Source organism: Haplochromis burtoni, unplaced genomic scaffold, assembly GCF_018398535.1.
Source record: "Haplochromis burtoni strain Fernald_Lab_line unplaced genomic scaffold, NCSU_Asbu1 Contig_197, whole genome shotgun sequence".
Taxonomy (NCBI): Eukaryota; Metazoa; Chordata; class Actinopteri; order Cichliformes; family Cichlidae; genus Haplochromis; species Haplochromis burtoni.
Genome location: NW_024582558.1, coordinates 837,413 through 852,329, shown reverse-complemented (window position 1 = coordinate 852,329; position 14,917 = coordinate 837,413). Strand labels below are relative to the sequence as shown.

Genomic DNA, 14,917 nt, shown 5'->3' with positions numbered 1-14,917 from the left:
ATAGATAGATAGATAGATAGATAGATAGATAGATAGATAGATAGATAGATAGATAGATAGATAGATAGATAGATAGATAGATAGATAGATAGGAATGAGTAGAAGAATGGGTGTGCTTACACTTACCACCATGTGTGGGTCCACAGTGTGGCTTGGACCCATCACACAGTGACTCAGGCTGCTCTCCATTTGAAAAATTAAATGGGAGGGGGGGGGCACTTGGCAAAATAAAATGAGGCCCCCAGGAAAAAAAGAAAAAAACATGCTGAGCTAAGCACGGCTCCTACAGTCTCAATCACAAAGGAGGAGGTTGGCGCACTGATGTAATGGCTGCCGCCATGCTGCTGCTGCCTTGGCAGGGGAGGAGAGCTCGTCAGCACAGTCCTACTAATTCAAACCCCCACTCCCCACCCACCCCCATTCTGGATCAAGGGTACATCAGATATCATTAACAGAGAGAAAGAGAAAGAAAGAAATGGGGGAACGGTGGCCAAGAATACAGCGAGACGCAGGGTATTGGACATGAGAGAGGATGAGGCGTTCAGTGGGCATTTCTCTGGCTGCAGAGACACACATCATGGAAAGCGACAGAATCCCTGAGGGAAGAAAAGATGTCCATGAGAGTTTCTGGAGCTGTGTAGAATGCATGTGTATCACTGTGTCTATGCTAAACCCCACAAACCTGTCAGCATCTGTCCACCTGTAGAGCTGCTGCACAACTCTGTGATATACATTTGAAAAAAGGGAAAAAGCTATTGAAAGCACTGCTTTTCTCCCATATCTCCTATAGGATTTGATTTTAATAAGTTAAAAAAAAATGCTTGAAAAGCTCATGAAATGAGTTAAGAAAAGAGAAAAGTAAAACCATTCCTGCAAAGCTAAGTTGTGGTAGATGTTTTCTTTTATTTAAGATAATCCTGTAAATCCTTGTCCAATGACCTAATGATGCTCCCACATAAAACAGGATAATTTTTTCATTTTCTTTTCTTTGACCTTCATGGGCTGTTAGGTTTTAAGGCACAAGAACTATTTGGTTAACGGTTAACTTTTAGGAAACAAAACTGGCGTTTATGTATTTTCTGGTCAGGATGCTGAGCTCCACTGCAGCTAAAGGTGACAACGCTTGTGAACGCTTTACATACGCTTTATGTACCCTCACCTAAATTTTAAACACAATGTTTTCTGTCTCGCTGCTTTTGGGGCGAAAGACAGTCTCGAATCTTTTTTCTCGTGAATTAGCCATAATCTTTTTCTTTATTGGAAAGCAGCTGAAGTGGTGACATATATAACTTTTAAACTAACAATCAGTAATAAAAGTTAACTAACTAAATTAATTAATTAACTAAACTTTAACATATATTTCTACTGTTAAAAAACATGGTCTCTGAATCCTCAGTTTCCTTTGGCTTCAAACTCTGACCCAATTGCCGTACCAGTGAGATGGGTCTCAGTTGTAATTTGGCAATTTGTAATTTAATCTAGACCATTTAACCAAGAGGTCTTGGTGCCTAAACCTTAAAAAACAACTAGAGAAACCGAAATTGAACAGATAAAAAAAAAAAAAACAGGACACAAAGGTTAAACAGTCCTGTGAATTGTGCCACTTCATCTGCCTGCTTGCACATGGTTAAACATTGTGTGGCTGATTATGCTATGCAGTAAATATTATTAATTGTAACTTTATTCCTTATTAACAGTAATGAACTATTAACTTGAGCCTAATAACTATCAATACCGTTCACTCATGATAGCTGTTACAAAGTATTTCCATTTTGGAAAATGGGCGGTTTGTGTTTTACAGCAAAACAACACAAAGTATGAAATACCCTCAGAGAAAAAGCCCAATACAAACAGTGGATGCGTGAGGATTTCTCTGAACACCACATTTATTGACCAGCAATTTCTGGCTTTTACCCGTCTAATGGAACAAAAGCTGGGACTGTTTCTGTGGTGCTCAACAGAAAGCACACAGGATACAACCTCATTACCTGTTACCACTACACCACAGCAAAGGGACATTTTACTGGGCTCTAATAAGCAGTAGCAAAATGATTATATCATAACAGTTGTTTTTCTTTTGTTTTGTTTTTTAAAGATATGCCATCCTAGGGATATACAATTCAAAAATGGTGTGAGTGCCATTTTTTCACCTTCTAGCTGCTAAAATAGTGCTGAAAATTATGTTCATTCACATGTTTAAAGGATTAAAGGTGAATTCTGCTAGTTTTAAGAATTTTCCTTAAAGTACTCCAGTCTTTTCTGAACATGGTGGTGCTTCTGTAAAGACAGAAATCAACAAGAAAGGTACTGAGCTGGGGAGTAGCATCAGCAACTTCATCATAGATAATAAATAGGCTGCTGACTTAGTCAAACTGGGACTTGTCACATAAAATGTGTATTCTAGGACAGTGTAGTGGATATATAATCTGCTTTACTTTCTACTTTGGTTTAGTCCTGTTTATTATTGTCTGTAAGGAAAGACAACTCATGCACTGCAGATGAAAAGTCATGGGTTATTATGGTTTCAGGAAACAGACAGGTATTGACTGAAGTGCTCTGTGACACAGAAATAATATATGTGAATAATTGAGATGGATGGCCTTCACTAACACGTGGACTTCTTCTGTCTTTGTAAAAAAAATATTTTCAATGTTCACAAATGTTGCATTACTACCTGTACTGTTTTGACCTTATGGTAAATAGTAAATGGAATCACACACATCTGGGAAAACTATAAATGTAGGCACAAAAAAAAACTTCAAATCTAGCTGGTAAGGGGTTTTCATCATTAAAGTTATTGCGCCTTTAGCGAAGAAAAAGAAACGAAAGTAAAGATATCAAACAAGCACCGACTATAATGTCTATAGGACAATTTTATATTTTCTTTTGGATCTTATGGAGAAACAAGTCTGCGACAGCAGTAAGACAGCGTCCCCGGTGACGCCTCGGTTTCTTCTTCTAATTTACTGCTGCCGCCTAGTGTTCATGCTCAATCACTGCAACCAAGAGCTCGCTCGGTAGAAAAGAATATAGAAAGACGGATTTCGTTAGTAAACTAATGCACATTCCAAGATGGTTAATTAATTCGCACAGATCAGTTCATTCCAAAAAGAGCTCTTGTCGGGGTTTTTTTTTCATAGTTTCAGTTTCTGCTTTCAGTTCACTTTTTCCTATCCAAATGGGTTGATCCTTCTTATTATTTAAGTTAAAAAAAACAACAACAACATTGCAATTGATTAGTTTTGGATTTATCTTAACAAATTAAAACGGTTGTTTTATTTTGTCTTATTTGATTTTATAATATTTGCATTTGTAGAGGCAAGATTTAAAATACACTTCCATTTTATTAATTTTGTTTTTTAGATATTTTGTGAGTGTTCCGGGGGGGTTGCAGGTTAATTTATATTTTGCACTTATTATTTTTGTTATTGTGATTGCTTGTTTTTTGTTTTTGTTTTTTAATAAGATATTGGACTGGTTTGTCTGGGGGGGTTTACATCACCAACCAAAAGTTCACTCAGTGATCACTGATTTGAAATCGGGGTTCTGTTGGTTTCCCTGACGTCCTGTCAGGAAAATAAATCAAGTGAGGATCACTGCGCAGGCGGCGGGGACGAGGCACTTTCTTAAGCAGAGATGGTGCGTATGAATTAAATGTATCATTTTTTGGTCAGTTTCATATTATACATCAGTTCCAAAGACTGAATAAATGATACGGTATATTTTTAGGTATAATATTTACTCAAGAAATCCTGAAAGCGGGTCCACTTACTCCCACAATGCTAACGTTAGCTGGCTAACTTTTGACTGCACTGTGAGTAAGCAAAACACTGCACTGCTAGCGTTAGCCGCACAGTGTTCAAAGAAACAGCCTTCGTGTAGCTTATACTCGGCGTAGTCTGCCTAAGTAAATATTCATTTAGCTCCTATTAAATGTTGTTAAAACATGATGAGTTAAATATTTGTTAGATGAATCAAGAATTGGAAGGCTAACGCTCAGCAGCTAGGCTGAGTTAGCATCATTGAAACTAGCGATCGAAGTAGAATGTCTTACTTTCGTTTTCCCTTAATCCACTTCACCGGCCTTTAGGCTTTAAAAGCTAGAAAAAGAGAAATAATTATTTTGTGCAGAAATGTATCACTGCGAAGGCTGTGATGGTTCCGCAAGTCTCCTATAGTAAATGTTAGTGATGTTCTGTAAAGGTTACTTAGCTAATGACAGTTAGCCGTCATTAAATTCTAACTGGTCAAACTTTTGTATGATGGGAGCGTTGCAGTGCGACATGGTGTATGAACATGACTGCATAGCAATTGCAAATCATTCTTGTCCCCACACGTTAATAATAATAATTAAAAAAAAACGACAGATACAGATACAAAAACACAGTGAAATACACAAAATCCAACGTTTTAATTGTGACGCTGATGAGGCGATAAAAGCAGAAATCCCCATAACCTTTTTTTTAACCTGCTCTTCGTGTCTGTTGTTATTTGGCTTGACGGACAGTTGAAATCCATTTAGTATTTTATGATTGCCATTTACCATGTTCCAGTATTTATGCTGCTGTCTGATCTTAATCCAGTATTAAAGTCAGTTTGGTGTTTTGTGTTTCGAGCCAGTAAAGAGATGCGTGTTTATAAATAATTTAATCACGGTGGTAATTTAAAACCTGGCTCTGGAAAAGTCCAACCTGCAGACAGTCTCGTTTGTAGTTACCGTCTTCAGTCCTTGAGAAACAGTAGCTAACCAAGAGAACTGCTGATAATGCAAGACAACTATGTAAGTTCAGCTCCTGTGTGTGATGTTTTAATACTAGTGTTTTTAAGTGACTGCTTGGTTTTTGTTTTTATTTTAGTTCCGCAACCAGTACGACAACGATGTGACCGTATGGAGCCCACAGGTAAGTCATGTCTTTCACTGACTAAGTGCATCATTGACACTTGGTAGCATGATGAGTGAAATAAGCCTGTCCATCTGTGAACAGGGGCGTATTCATCAAATTGAGTATGCCATGGAGGCTGTGAAACAAGGGTCTGCAACTGTAGGGCTGAAATCCAGAACGCATGCAGTCCTGGTGGCGCTAAAGGTACAGTCATGCAGTGTTTGGTGGTGATCTTATGACATTGCAGTTTTTTTTATGCCTTGGATAAATGCCAGAAAATTGGTCACTATACAGGCGTTGTTCCTGATGCAGAAAAACAAGTCTGTAGGATTGTATTTTTTAACACACTGTCACCAAGTATCTACACAATTATACTTCTTTCCTGAATATTTTGTGGGTCAGTAGTATGTTTTTGAGTGTCTCTAAACATATTAAAAGGATTTCATTTGTGTCATCCTGCCTACTTGTCTTATTTATAGAAAAGGGGGGGAAAGCCTATTTCTTATAATAGGAAGTATATTAAAGTGCAACAGCCAAGAAAATCTGCAGCAGGTTATTGGTGTCAAAGCACAATAACTGAAAATGCACAACTGATGTGTCATGTTTCTCTTGCAGAGAGCCCAGTCTGAACTGGCGGCCCACCAGAAGAAGATCCTCCATGTCGACAACCACATTGGTATCTCCATTGCTGGACTGACTGCTGATGCCAGGCTGCTCTGGTAGGTAACAGTGACACTGATGGTGCAGAGTAAGTCGCTCATGATTATAGTACATAATATTCTTAAATACAATTCCTACACCTTCTCTCCCACAGTAACTTCATGCGTCAGGAGTGCTTGGACTCCAGATTTGTCTTCGACAGGCCCCTCCCAACGTCACGTCTTGTTGCTCTTGTTGGCAGCAGTATCCTCTCTACTGTTATCAATCATACTAATATGTTATAGCATGTGTTTCCTGTGTGAGTGAGAGAAACTAGACTGTTTTCTGGTCGTCTTCAGAATCAGAATCAGAATCAGAATACTTTATTAATCCCTGGGGGAAATTATTTTTTGTTACAGTGCTCCATTTTAAACCAACATTAAGACAAGACAGACAATACACTAACTAAGAATAAGAATAGTACAATATATACATATATACACATACATACTTCACTCATAAATAAATAGTTGGAAAAGAAACATGTGTAGCTGTAGCACCAAACAGTGTGTTAAGTGGATGCGTTGTACAGGGAGATGGCCACAGGCAGGAAAGACTTCCTGTGTCGTTCAGTGGTGCTTTTTGGTAATCTCAGTCTCTCACTGAACGTGCTCCTGTGACTGACCAGCATGTCATGGAGTGGGTGGGAGGTGTTATCCAACATAGTCTTTATCTTTATCTTCATGAAAGGATTAAAAAAAAAAAGAAAAAAAGTGAATCGTACGATTCTTGACTTAAACTGCAGAAACCCAAATCCCAACACAGAGATATGGAAGAAGGCCCTACGGCGTTGGACTCCTTATTGCTGGTTATGATGTGAGTTTGTTTCACGCCTGCTGTTTGTTAAATATCTGCCTGGATTTATGCATGTATAGCTTTATCTGCAGCTGAAAGACTATAAAGGTGTCAGTAGTCAGTGCAGTTGATATTTATTTGTTTTGTGTCAAACAGGACATGGGACCTCACATCTTCCAGACCTGCCCGTCAGCAAACTACTTTGACTGTAAAGCCATGTCCATCGGAGCGCGTTCCCAGTCTGCACGCACCTACCTGGAGAGATGCATGGATAAATTCTCCGACTGTAAGATCCAGTTTTTAATTTTTAACCTTTTCACAAACATTTACACTTAAAGCAGTTTAAACAGCAAATGAATGCTTATCCTGTTGTTTTGTTAAATAACTAATGTAATTTGGCCATGAGCATCTTGAGGCATTTTGGGACATGTTGAAATATTTTAGTCATCAATGAAGTTTTACAATATAAACGTGGATAGTCACACTGATATGTTGGTTTTGTTGACAGCTATCCTGAATGAACTGGTCCAGCATGGCCTCCGTGCTCTCAGAGAAACCCTCCCTACTGAGCAGGACCTCACTACCAAGGTACCCCAGCTCCCTCCACACCCACCTGATACGTCACCACCTTACACACTCAGCTAGCTTGTGCTAGCTGAGTGTGTAAGGTGGTAAGGAGGTGTAAGTCAAGACTTGTGTCTTGACTTAAACGAGACACGAGCTTGTGCAGCACAGAGGCAGTTTCTCAGCACTGTGCCCTTTTTCTTTCAGAATGTTTCCATCGGCATTGTCGGGAAAGACATGGAGTTCACCATTTATGACGATGACGATGTTGCTCCATTCCTGGAAGGGCTAGAGGAGAGGCCACAAAGAAAGGTACTGCAAAGGTTTATCCAGTCCAGCTCTGGAGAAACATTTCCATGTCACTACATTATAGTATACCATCTAAAATAAAACTGAAAAAAATAATTGTGTTTCAGGTTGCCCAGCCCGCAGATGAACCTGCTCCTGCAGAGGCCTCTGATGAGCCAATGGAGCACTGAGGCAGCACGCCAAACAGTGATCTGCTTCCCATAGATCCCAGACAACCACGTGACACTTAATGCAAGTCAAGAGAAATATTTAGAGGGGGGAAGATGTTGTGATGTGCCACTTGCTAAACTGTTAATCAAAAATATTCTCTGCTAACATCAAACAATGTGATGTTGCTTTTGTATGGTTAAATTGTACCATGATACAAGTAATAAACTCATTTTTGTTTTTGAATGCTGCCTCTGCTGCTCTCCATATTATTAGCTGACTCACGGCGAGTGTCGATACTTCGATTAACATTGCAGGCATCACTGAAGAGTCTGACTCAGTGCCATAAAGGAGATACTATAAAGCTAAACGGCATAATTCGACGACCAGAATATACAGGAAAGTGTGTGTGAAACATCTTCACAGCATGTTAATCACTGATGTGCATTCTCAGGTGCTTTTACTCATTAGGTTTGCTTAGAAGGCACTTCTTCATATTAAACACTGAGGAGAAGAGGACTCAGCTAACTCCTGTCTAATTAAAAACTTGACTTTTGTTCCTTAAATTAAGAATAGTGTCATTTATTGCATTTGCTCACACAAAGGAATCCAAGAGCACAGTAGGAAAACTGTCAAACAAAATTTAAAATGACTGCAGTTTTAATGGTAGTGTTTCATTGCTGACAAAAGTGAGAGGAGGCACAAACATCCCAATATTGTGCACTAGGTATTAAGACAATTTGCATTCCCATTTGGGCTCTGATTCAGTCTTACTTGCTCTTGTTTTTTGTTTTTCTTTAATTTTAGATATACTTCATCTTCCAGTACCAGATAAAATAACATTAGGTCCCCTTAGAGGAGCAGAAACTGATGCCTTCTGACCTTCGTGACAGATCTAACAAACGGTTTTGTGTGCATACTGTCCACCTTTTCAGCACATCACCAGAAATCCTGGAAGCACATTATGAATTCATGCATGCAGACGGGTAATACTGTATTAGATAATGAGGGTTTTATAAACCTTTCAGCCACTGGATCAAGCTGATATTACTGATATAAAATATGCCCTGTTCACATCTTTTCTCATGTATTCACTTAAAGTTAAGCAAGGCTGGAGAAACTGTCATGCTATCACCAGCTTTCATGTTACTTCCAATCTGATGAGAACAGACTAAAAACCCCATCCGCCCTCCCAAACCAGACCCCGGCTCAAGTTGACTGTATCTGAATCGCGTTGGTCAGTTTGTGTCTTTCTTTGCTCTCCTCCTCTTGTTTCTCCGTCTGACCAAGCTGCAGGCCGTTTCCGAGTCCACTGGTTGCGCCAGGTCCTTGATCTTCTCCTGCTCCAATACGGATGTCATTCTCAGCGTGAGCTCCAGCTCTTTCAGGACTCCAACCAGTTCCTCCTCTGGGACACCCAGATCAATCTGACCCAGTTGCTTTCTGTGTTCGTGCATGTCCTCCTCCTCAGTTTTCCCTAAATCACTCTCTAACCCTACATCGTCTCTACTTGCTGCTGTCAGATCAGATTCTCTCGCAGCTCTTTCGCTCAGATCTTCTGCTTCCTCGACCACGTCTCCACCTGTGACGTCTGCAGGGAGGTTTTCGAGCAGGTCGGCCCCGTCGCCTTCTGTTCTCTCTGTCTGTGGACTGTGGTGGTGCTCCTTACAACAGCAGTGGGAATGTTCCCAGTATGGATGAGGCTCTTCTGGATAATCTGTGGAAAGTTTTCAGAAATGCATCCCTTCATTACTGATCGCTATTGTTTTGAAATCAAAAATACAGCAGTTAGCAAAGGATAATCTATATCTGTCTATCTTCCATTCAGTATTGCAGCTTTACTTTGTAACTGAAATTTAGGTAAAAACTTAATTTTAAGCAAAGAAAAAAACTATTTAGTAAAATCATATGAAATCCTATGAAACATTTTCCGACATACAGGGAATCGCTGGCTTCACTTCCTCCCTGTGCAGTGTAAAGTTAGTTGCTGAAAGAGAGACTTTACTGACAGAAAGGCAAATAATTATAAGCAGTGCCTTGTTGCTTGGGAGAACTTTGAAAAAAACTTGGAAATCACACAAAAGTCTGGTCTGAATTTGCTCTTTTTTGTGCATAAGCCACAACCTTAAGCAACTGTTTTCATTGTTGCAGAGTTCTCCAAGGGTGTGTTAAACGGACAGTTAATTTGATGCTTTGGTCAATAAAGAATCTAAAATCAAAGAAATAAAGGAGCAATTATCAACTTCTTCACATGCAAATGCATCGAAATGATTTACTGAAATTCCACTTTCAGTGTATTAAAGTAAACTAAGGACAGACTGTTAGGTGGAAGTCATCGCTCCAGTCCTTCACCCTGACTCACATATTGTTGTGGTCAGATATACATCAATATGATTTGAATGCTAATCAAAGCAAAAAAAGATCAAAATGTTTTAACCTCCTAGGACCTGCCGTCCACATATGTGGACATCACATTTTGGGTTATTTAGACCAAAATACTGAATTTTGCTCTACAAGGGCCTGATATCCACTTACGAGGACATTATACTGCTACTGTTCTATCAAAATTTTAAATGAATATCCTCATATGTGGCTTTTATTATTCTTAAAAACAAAAATAAGGTAAAAAAATATATATATCTGGTAATTCTTTGTTTTTACAATCATCGGCTCCCAATCAGCCCAAATATCAAAGAGAAATTCAAAATGCATGCAGTGGAAGAGTTCGGGTCTTAGGAGGTTAATTACTTTACGCCATTGTTTTAAATACTCTCTGCTGTCTGCAGCACATGCAGCCGAAAAGTGAAAAACAACCATTGATTCATTTTGTATGTTTGCATTAATTTATAAAGACAAACTGCTGATATTTAGAGTCTGGAGTTTCTCACTCTAAAAATCGTCAGCCCTAAAACTCCAGTATCAGTCTGGCCTTTGTCCACACACACACACACACACACACACACACACACACACACACACACACACACACACACACACACACACAGAGCAGTGGGTCTCCTGACTTCACTTCAGTCATTTTTTTTTGGATTCAATGGGACTGCAGCTGGAGTTAAACACTGAACAGAGACCAGAGAACTGAGTATGAAAACAAAAAAGGAATTCAGAACCACAGCACAGGAAATGGATATATCAAAGACATATCAAAGTACAGAAAGTTCTGAAGAAGAAATAAACTATCAAGGACTTAAAACCAAACACAGATCGCTCGTGTTCTGGCTGGATCATTTTATTCTTTACTTTGGTTAAAACTGCCTTTTTCTTGCTGACCAAAAATAATCATCATGACAGGAGGTGCAATCACAGCGTTCTGTGACTCTGCCTAAAACAATATTCATTTTTATAAGTGGATGATTTCCCCTTTATAGGCAGTCTCCTTAGGACAGTGCTGCACTCCACTTAACACAACTTTCAGAAAGAGAGAGAGCCAAAGTGGCTATGCTTAGATGTGGTAAGAATAGCACTTCCAATACTGACCTGAATAATGAAAACATCGCTGTACATGAAATGCAATCAACAGCCTGGCTGATGACAGAAAAATCCCTTAAACTTAAAGCATCTTAAAACAGCACCAGCTCAGAGATCGCAGCTGTGTAAGTATCACAGTTTATACTTGAAAAGCAAAACTACAGAGGCCGACCTGTGAATTCGGCAAAAACACAAAGACAAGCCAAAAAGGATGTGGAGGAAGTAATTGACAGCAAATGAACCCGAATCCAAGTGATGAACAGTTACAAGTGTGAAATCAAAGAGGATCACTTTCTTTTACAGCTAGAACAGAAAGAATTCAGTTAATGAAACACATTCAAAGGAAACAAGGCGAGAGCGAAGATGATGAAGTCACTTTTTTTCTTTCCTAAAAATCTGATAAGAAAACATTTTCCTGTGGGTAAAATATAATCTTTTACCTTTCCACTCATCCTGGGGCTTCTTCTCTGGAGCCATTCCCTCCACCAGCTGACCCTCCTGCATCATCTGTGTTATCTCCGTCAACTGCTGAAGGAGGCTCTCCTCCTGGTCTGCCATCACGCCCTTCACCCTGCACACAGGAAAACAGAAACGTTTAAGCTTTGAATGAATATATTTAAAAGCCAGCTCACTGAACAATGAGAGAAGTAAACACACCAGCACAGGCCCGTCTTAAGTTTACCACTGAACATCCAAAGGTTTCAGAGAAGGCTTGGGAGAGAGAGCTGTGGTCAGATGAGCCCAAAATCGAGCTCTTTGGCATCAACTGGACACGCTGGGTTTGGAGGAAGAAAAATGCTGAGTATGACCCTCCGCTGTCAAGCATGGAGCTGGAAATATTATGTTTTGGGTCTGTTTTTCTGCTAAAGGTACAAAACGACTTCCGTGCGCCGAGGGGCCAATACGTAAACAAGAAACATCTTATTGGGTTGTGTCTTGCTTGGTGATCAACTTCTTATGTCACTCAGTGACACACAAATCAATTTCTAACTTTTATACGATGTTTTTTTTCTGGATTTTTTGTTGATATTGTCCCTCTCATTAATATGAAAGTATCATAAAAATTAGAGACTGTTCATTTCTTTGTAAGTGAGCAAACCGACCGATTCAGCAGGGAGTCAAATAATTATACCCACACTGTATCTCTGCTGTGGAAGAGATTGTGGATGCATGAAATGAAAACAAACAAGCTCTATAGGTTTTGCAATTTTTTGTCTTCTGCAAAAGGCGTGCGGTCACCTGTTAGGACTGTGGTGGGCTTTGGAAACAATCTTCTCCATCACCAGCTCTGTCTCCCTCAGCTTCTCCTGCAGCTGGGCCAGCTGGAAATCAGCTGGAGGGCCAAGAAAGGACAAAGTCAGGAGAAAGGGTTGCGGTACGTTTAAATTATGCAGACAATATAGATCAACGCACTGATGCACAGGCAGTCAGAATCATTTGAACAATGTACAGTTGTATTATTTTCTTTTTTACAACCTTGGGGTTTTTCTTATTGGGTTAATAACCAAAACAAACCAAAGATAAACACAAATGCTTTCTGAGAGCGAGTGACTTAATGCATGTAAACAGCTTTAATAATGACTGAAATGCTCCCTTGATGTCGATGCTGGAAACCAAAAAAGGGGAAATTGTGTTTCTTCAACTTTATCACCACTACATAAAATGACAACGATCATTATACGCGCTCTTCAGACAATAATGAGCACAACAGTGATAATATGTGGCTCCTGCAGCGCTTCCATCAGAAAATAACATTAGATTCATTTAGCAGCTTAGTTACAAAAGCAAAAACGATGGGAAAGTGATTAAAAGTTGCTAAATGAGAGTGTGTAAAACTTACTGATCTTTCTCTTGAGGTTCTCTGAGCGTGATGCAGGGAACCTCCCCTCTGCTGGCTTGCTGCTCCCTTTAGACGTGATCTAGCAGAGAGAGAATCAGGATTAAAACTCTTAAAGAAACAACACAACAAATCCCACAACCCCACAGGGAAGTGTGTGTTTGACTTCATGCTTTATAACAAACAACATCAGTCCTTTGCAGAAAAGACTGTGAACACTTTTCACTTCTTTATGGTTTCATTTTTACTTGACATTAAAATACTTTGACTTGTGCAATTTAGTGTAAATGATGAGAGATGTTTAATTACAGCTGCTACATGAAAGCTAGTTTTTACTTCAGTAAAGAGCTTTTAGGTACATCTCATGCTGTTTCTTCTCGCCAGCTGCTAGTACTTCACCTTAAAGAGGATGTAGAGGATGTAGAGCAAGATCCCGAAGCCATACACGGGGATGATCTGTCCTGCCAGGTTGGATTTGCCTCCAGCTCCCGCCCCTGTTCCTGCTCCCTTGCCTCTGCCTATGGCCTCTGTGTTGTGGGCCCTGGAGGCTCCGGACCCCGCGGCTCTCTGACCTCTGCTCTCCGGAGCCATCTGACGGTGCAACATTGGAGGGAACCGTCCTGAGCCTGCAGTGAGGAGCCAAATGGGAGTCAGTGCCACAGAAATAATCTTGCTGTTGAAAGGCATTTTATTGTCTGATTTTTTTAAGTAATGCATTTTTTATTTGACTAGCACAGCGCTCACTGAATAAATAAGTCAGGCTTTGCGTAAAGAGCTAGGCTTCATCTAATGTCTGTGCAGGTGTGCCAACAGAGTCATATTTTGTTTTCCAAATATAACCCCTTTAAATACAAAGCAGTTCGTATATTATACACCTATAACGGTAGATAGTGTCATGTGTGTGTTTGGCGCCCTCTCCAGGGAGGAAAATGCTACTACAACTAAAGTGATGCATAAATGATGCAGAACATATTTTGGATTGAAATACTAACAAAATACTAACACAATTTAAAAATCTAATAAATTAAGATACTCATCCATATATATATATATACATATATATATAAAATATAAACCATATGAACCGCAGAGGCAACCTGACCAGTAAAGAAAAGCCGTGAAATGCGACGTACCCTCCGGCCGCTCGGCAGCATCCTTCCTCCCCCGGGATAACAGCATTTTGGGAAGCATCAACGCGACGCACAGCACGAGGCACGTCGCGAGAGTCACCTTCTGAAAGGTTGACATCGCCATACCGACAGGTGAGCGGTCACCTCCCTCACAGAAATAACGACGATATTGTGTCAGATTTGCGGAGAAAGCGCAGACGAAGACTGGCGTGTGGTGAACTTCCTTGTTGGCTGGAGGAGCGGAAGTGCTCGGGAGCTGTAGTTACATAGTTTCGCCGTTGGGTGGCGCCAAATGATCGTATGAGTGTTTTTAATGTCCCTGGCTGGTAATGGAAAGATTTTGTATGTGTGTGTGTGTGTACCACTTTATAATGAGCTTTATCACGAGCTGGCCATAACAGTTCATTTCAGACACAGGGGGCACTCCTTACACTGCCATTCATGAAAACATCATAGCGCTTCTAATAAAAGCACCATTATATCGAATGAATATCTGTTCATCATCACATCAGGTCATAGATTCCTGGGTCTAAAAATAATAACTATAATAATAATTATTATTATTATTATTTTTCATTTTTTTAATTGGAAACTGACTGGGCTAATCTAATAGAAAGTGGAAGCTTGTCCCACAGCATTGAAGATAAAAACAGTGATAGGATGGTCCTCATTATTTTAAGAAAAATGTGCCAGTACTTTGATTTCAGGAGGATTTGTCCACACTAAGGGGTTAAAAGTAGTGAGATGAAAAGTGTGCCTATACCATACAGAGATCACAAAGTATATTGGGGTTTGTTTGTTTTTTTTTGATTGGATGGGATTTTGGATCAAATGGGAAGCCAGTGAGTTTATAGGGCCTAGCACTTGCATTTCTTTCCTCCTTCAGTAATAAAATACTTACATACAATTCTAATTTATTATCCTGAAAAACTAAATATGACTCCCACAGTAAAACTTCAGCTTTCATGTAACTGATATTATACCTAAAAAGAAGCAGCCGCAGTTGTAAATATGATGTTTTCCAAAAGGTTGACACTATTTCATGTACTGCGTCGTCCCACTCACAC

The 14,917-nt window shown here is 39.7% G+C and overlaps 2 protein-coding genes across 2 annotated transcripts; one reads left to right on the top strand and one right to left on the bottom strand.

Moving 5' to 3' along the window:
• Positions 1 to 3,492: 3,492 nt before the first annotated feature.
• On the top strand, positions 3,493 to 7,643 carry psma1 (proteasome 20S subunit alpha 1). The gene is made up of 10 exons (XM_005935567.2): positions 3,493 to 3,639; positions 4,857 to 4,901; positions 4,986 to 5,087; positions 5,499 to 5,602; positions 5,698 to 5,786; positions 6,328 to 6,398; positions 6,534 to 6,663; positions 6,886 to 6,965; positions 7,149 to 7,253; positions 7,358 to 7,643. Exons 1-10 carry the CDS (start codon positions 3,637 to 3,639, stop codon positions 7,418 to 7,420), a joined length of 792 nt encoding a protein of 263 aa, XP_005935629.1. The 5' UTR covers positions 3,493 to 3,636; the 3' UTR covers positions 7,421 to 7,643.
• Positions 7,644 to 7,954: 311 nt separating this feature from the next.
• On the bottom strand, positions 7,955 to 14,316 carry ric3b (RIC3 acetylcholine receptor chaperone b). Its single transcript, XM_005935568.2, has 6 exons — positions 13,854 to 14,316; positions 13,120 to 13,346; positions 12,724 to 12,802; positions 12,123 to 12,216; positions 11,324 to 11,454; positions 7,955 to 9,114 (listed from the first exon to the last, which is right to left on the bottom strand). Exons 1-6 carry the CDS (start codon positions 13,972 to 13,974, stop codon positions 8,636 to 8,638), a joined length of 1,131 nt encoding a protein of 376 aa, XP_005935630.1. The 5' UTR covers positions 13,975 to 14,316; the 3' UTR covers positions 7,955 to 8,635.
• Positions 14,317 to 14,917: the final 601 nt, after the last annotated feature.

Coding starts and splice junctions, on each gene's coding strand:
- psma1 (XM_005935567.2), top strand. Junction 5,088..5,498: donor CAGTCCTGGTGGCGCTAAAG/GTACAGTCATGC, acceptor TTTCTCTTGCAG/AGAGCCCAGTCTGAACTGGC. Junction 6,664..6,885: donor CATGGATAAATTCTCCGACT/GTAAGATCCAGT, acceptor TTTTGTTGACAG/CTATCCTGAATGAACTGGTC.
- ric3b (XM_005935568.2), bottom strand. CDS start 13,974: ATGGCGATGTCAACCTTTCAGAAGGTGACTCTCGCGACGTGCCTCGTG. Junction 13,347..13,853: donor TGCTGCCGAGCGGCCGGAGG/GTACGTCGCATT, acceptor TCCTCACTGCAG/GCTCAGGACGGTTCCCTCCA. Junction 12,803..13,119: donor TCCTCTACATCCTCTTTAAG/GTGAAGTACTAG, acceptor TCTCTCTGCTAG/ATCACGTCTAAAGGGAGCAG.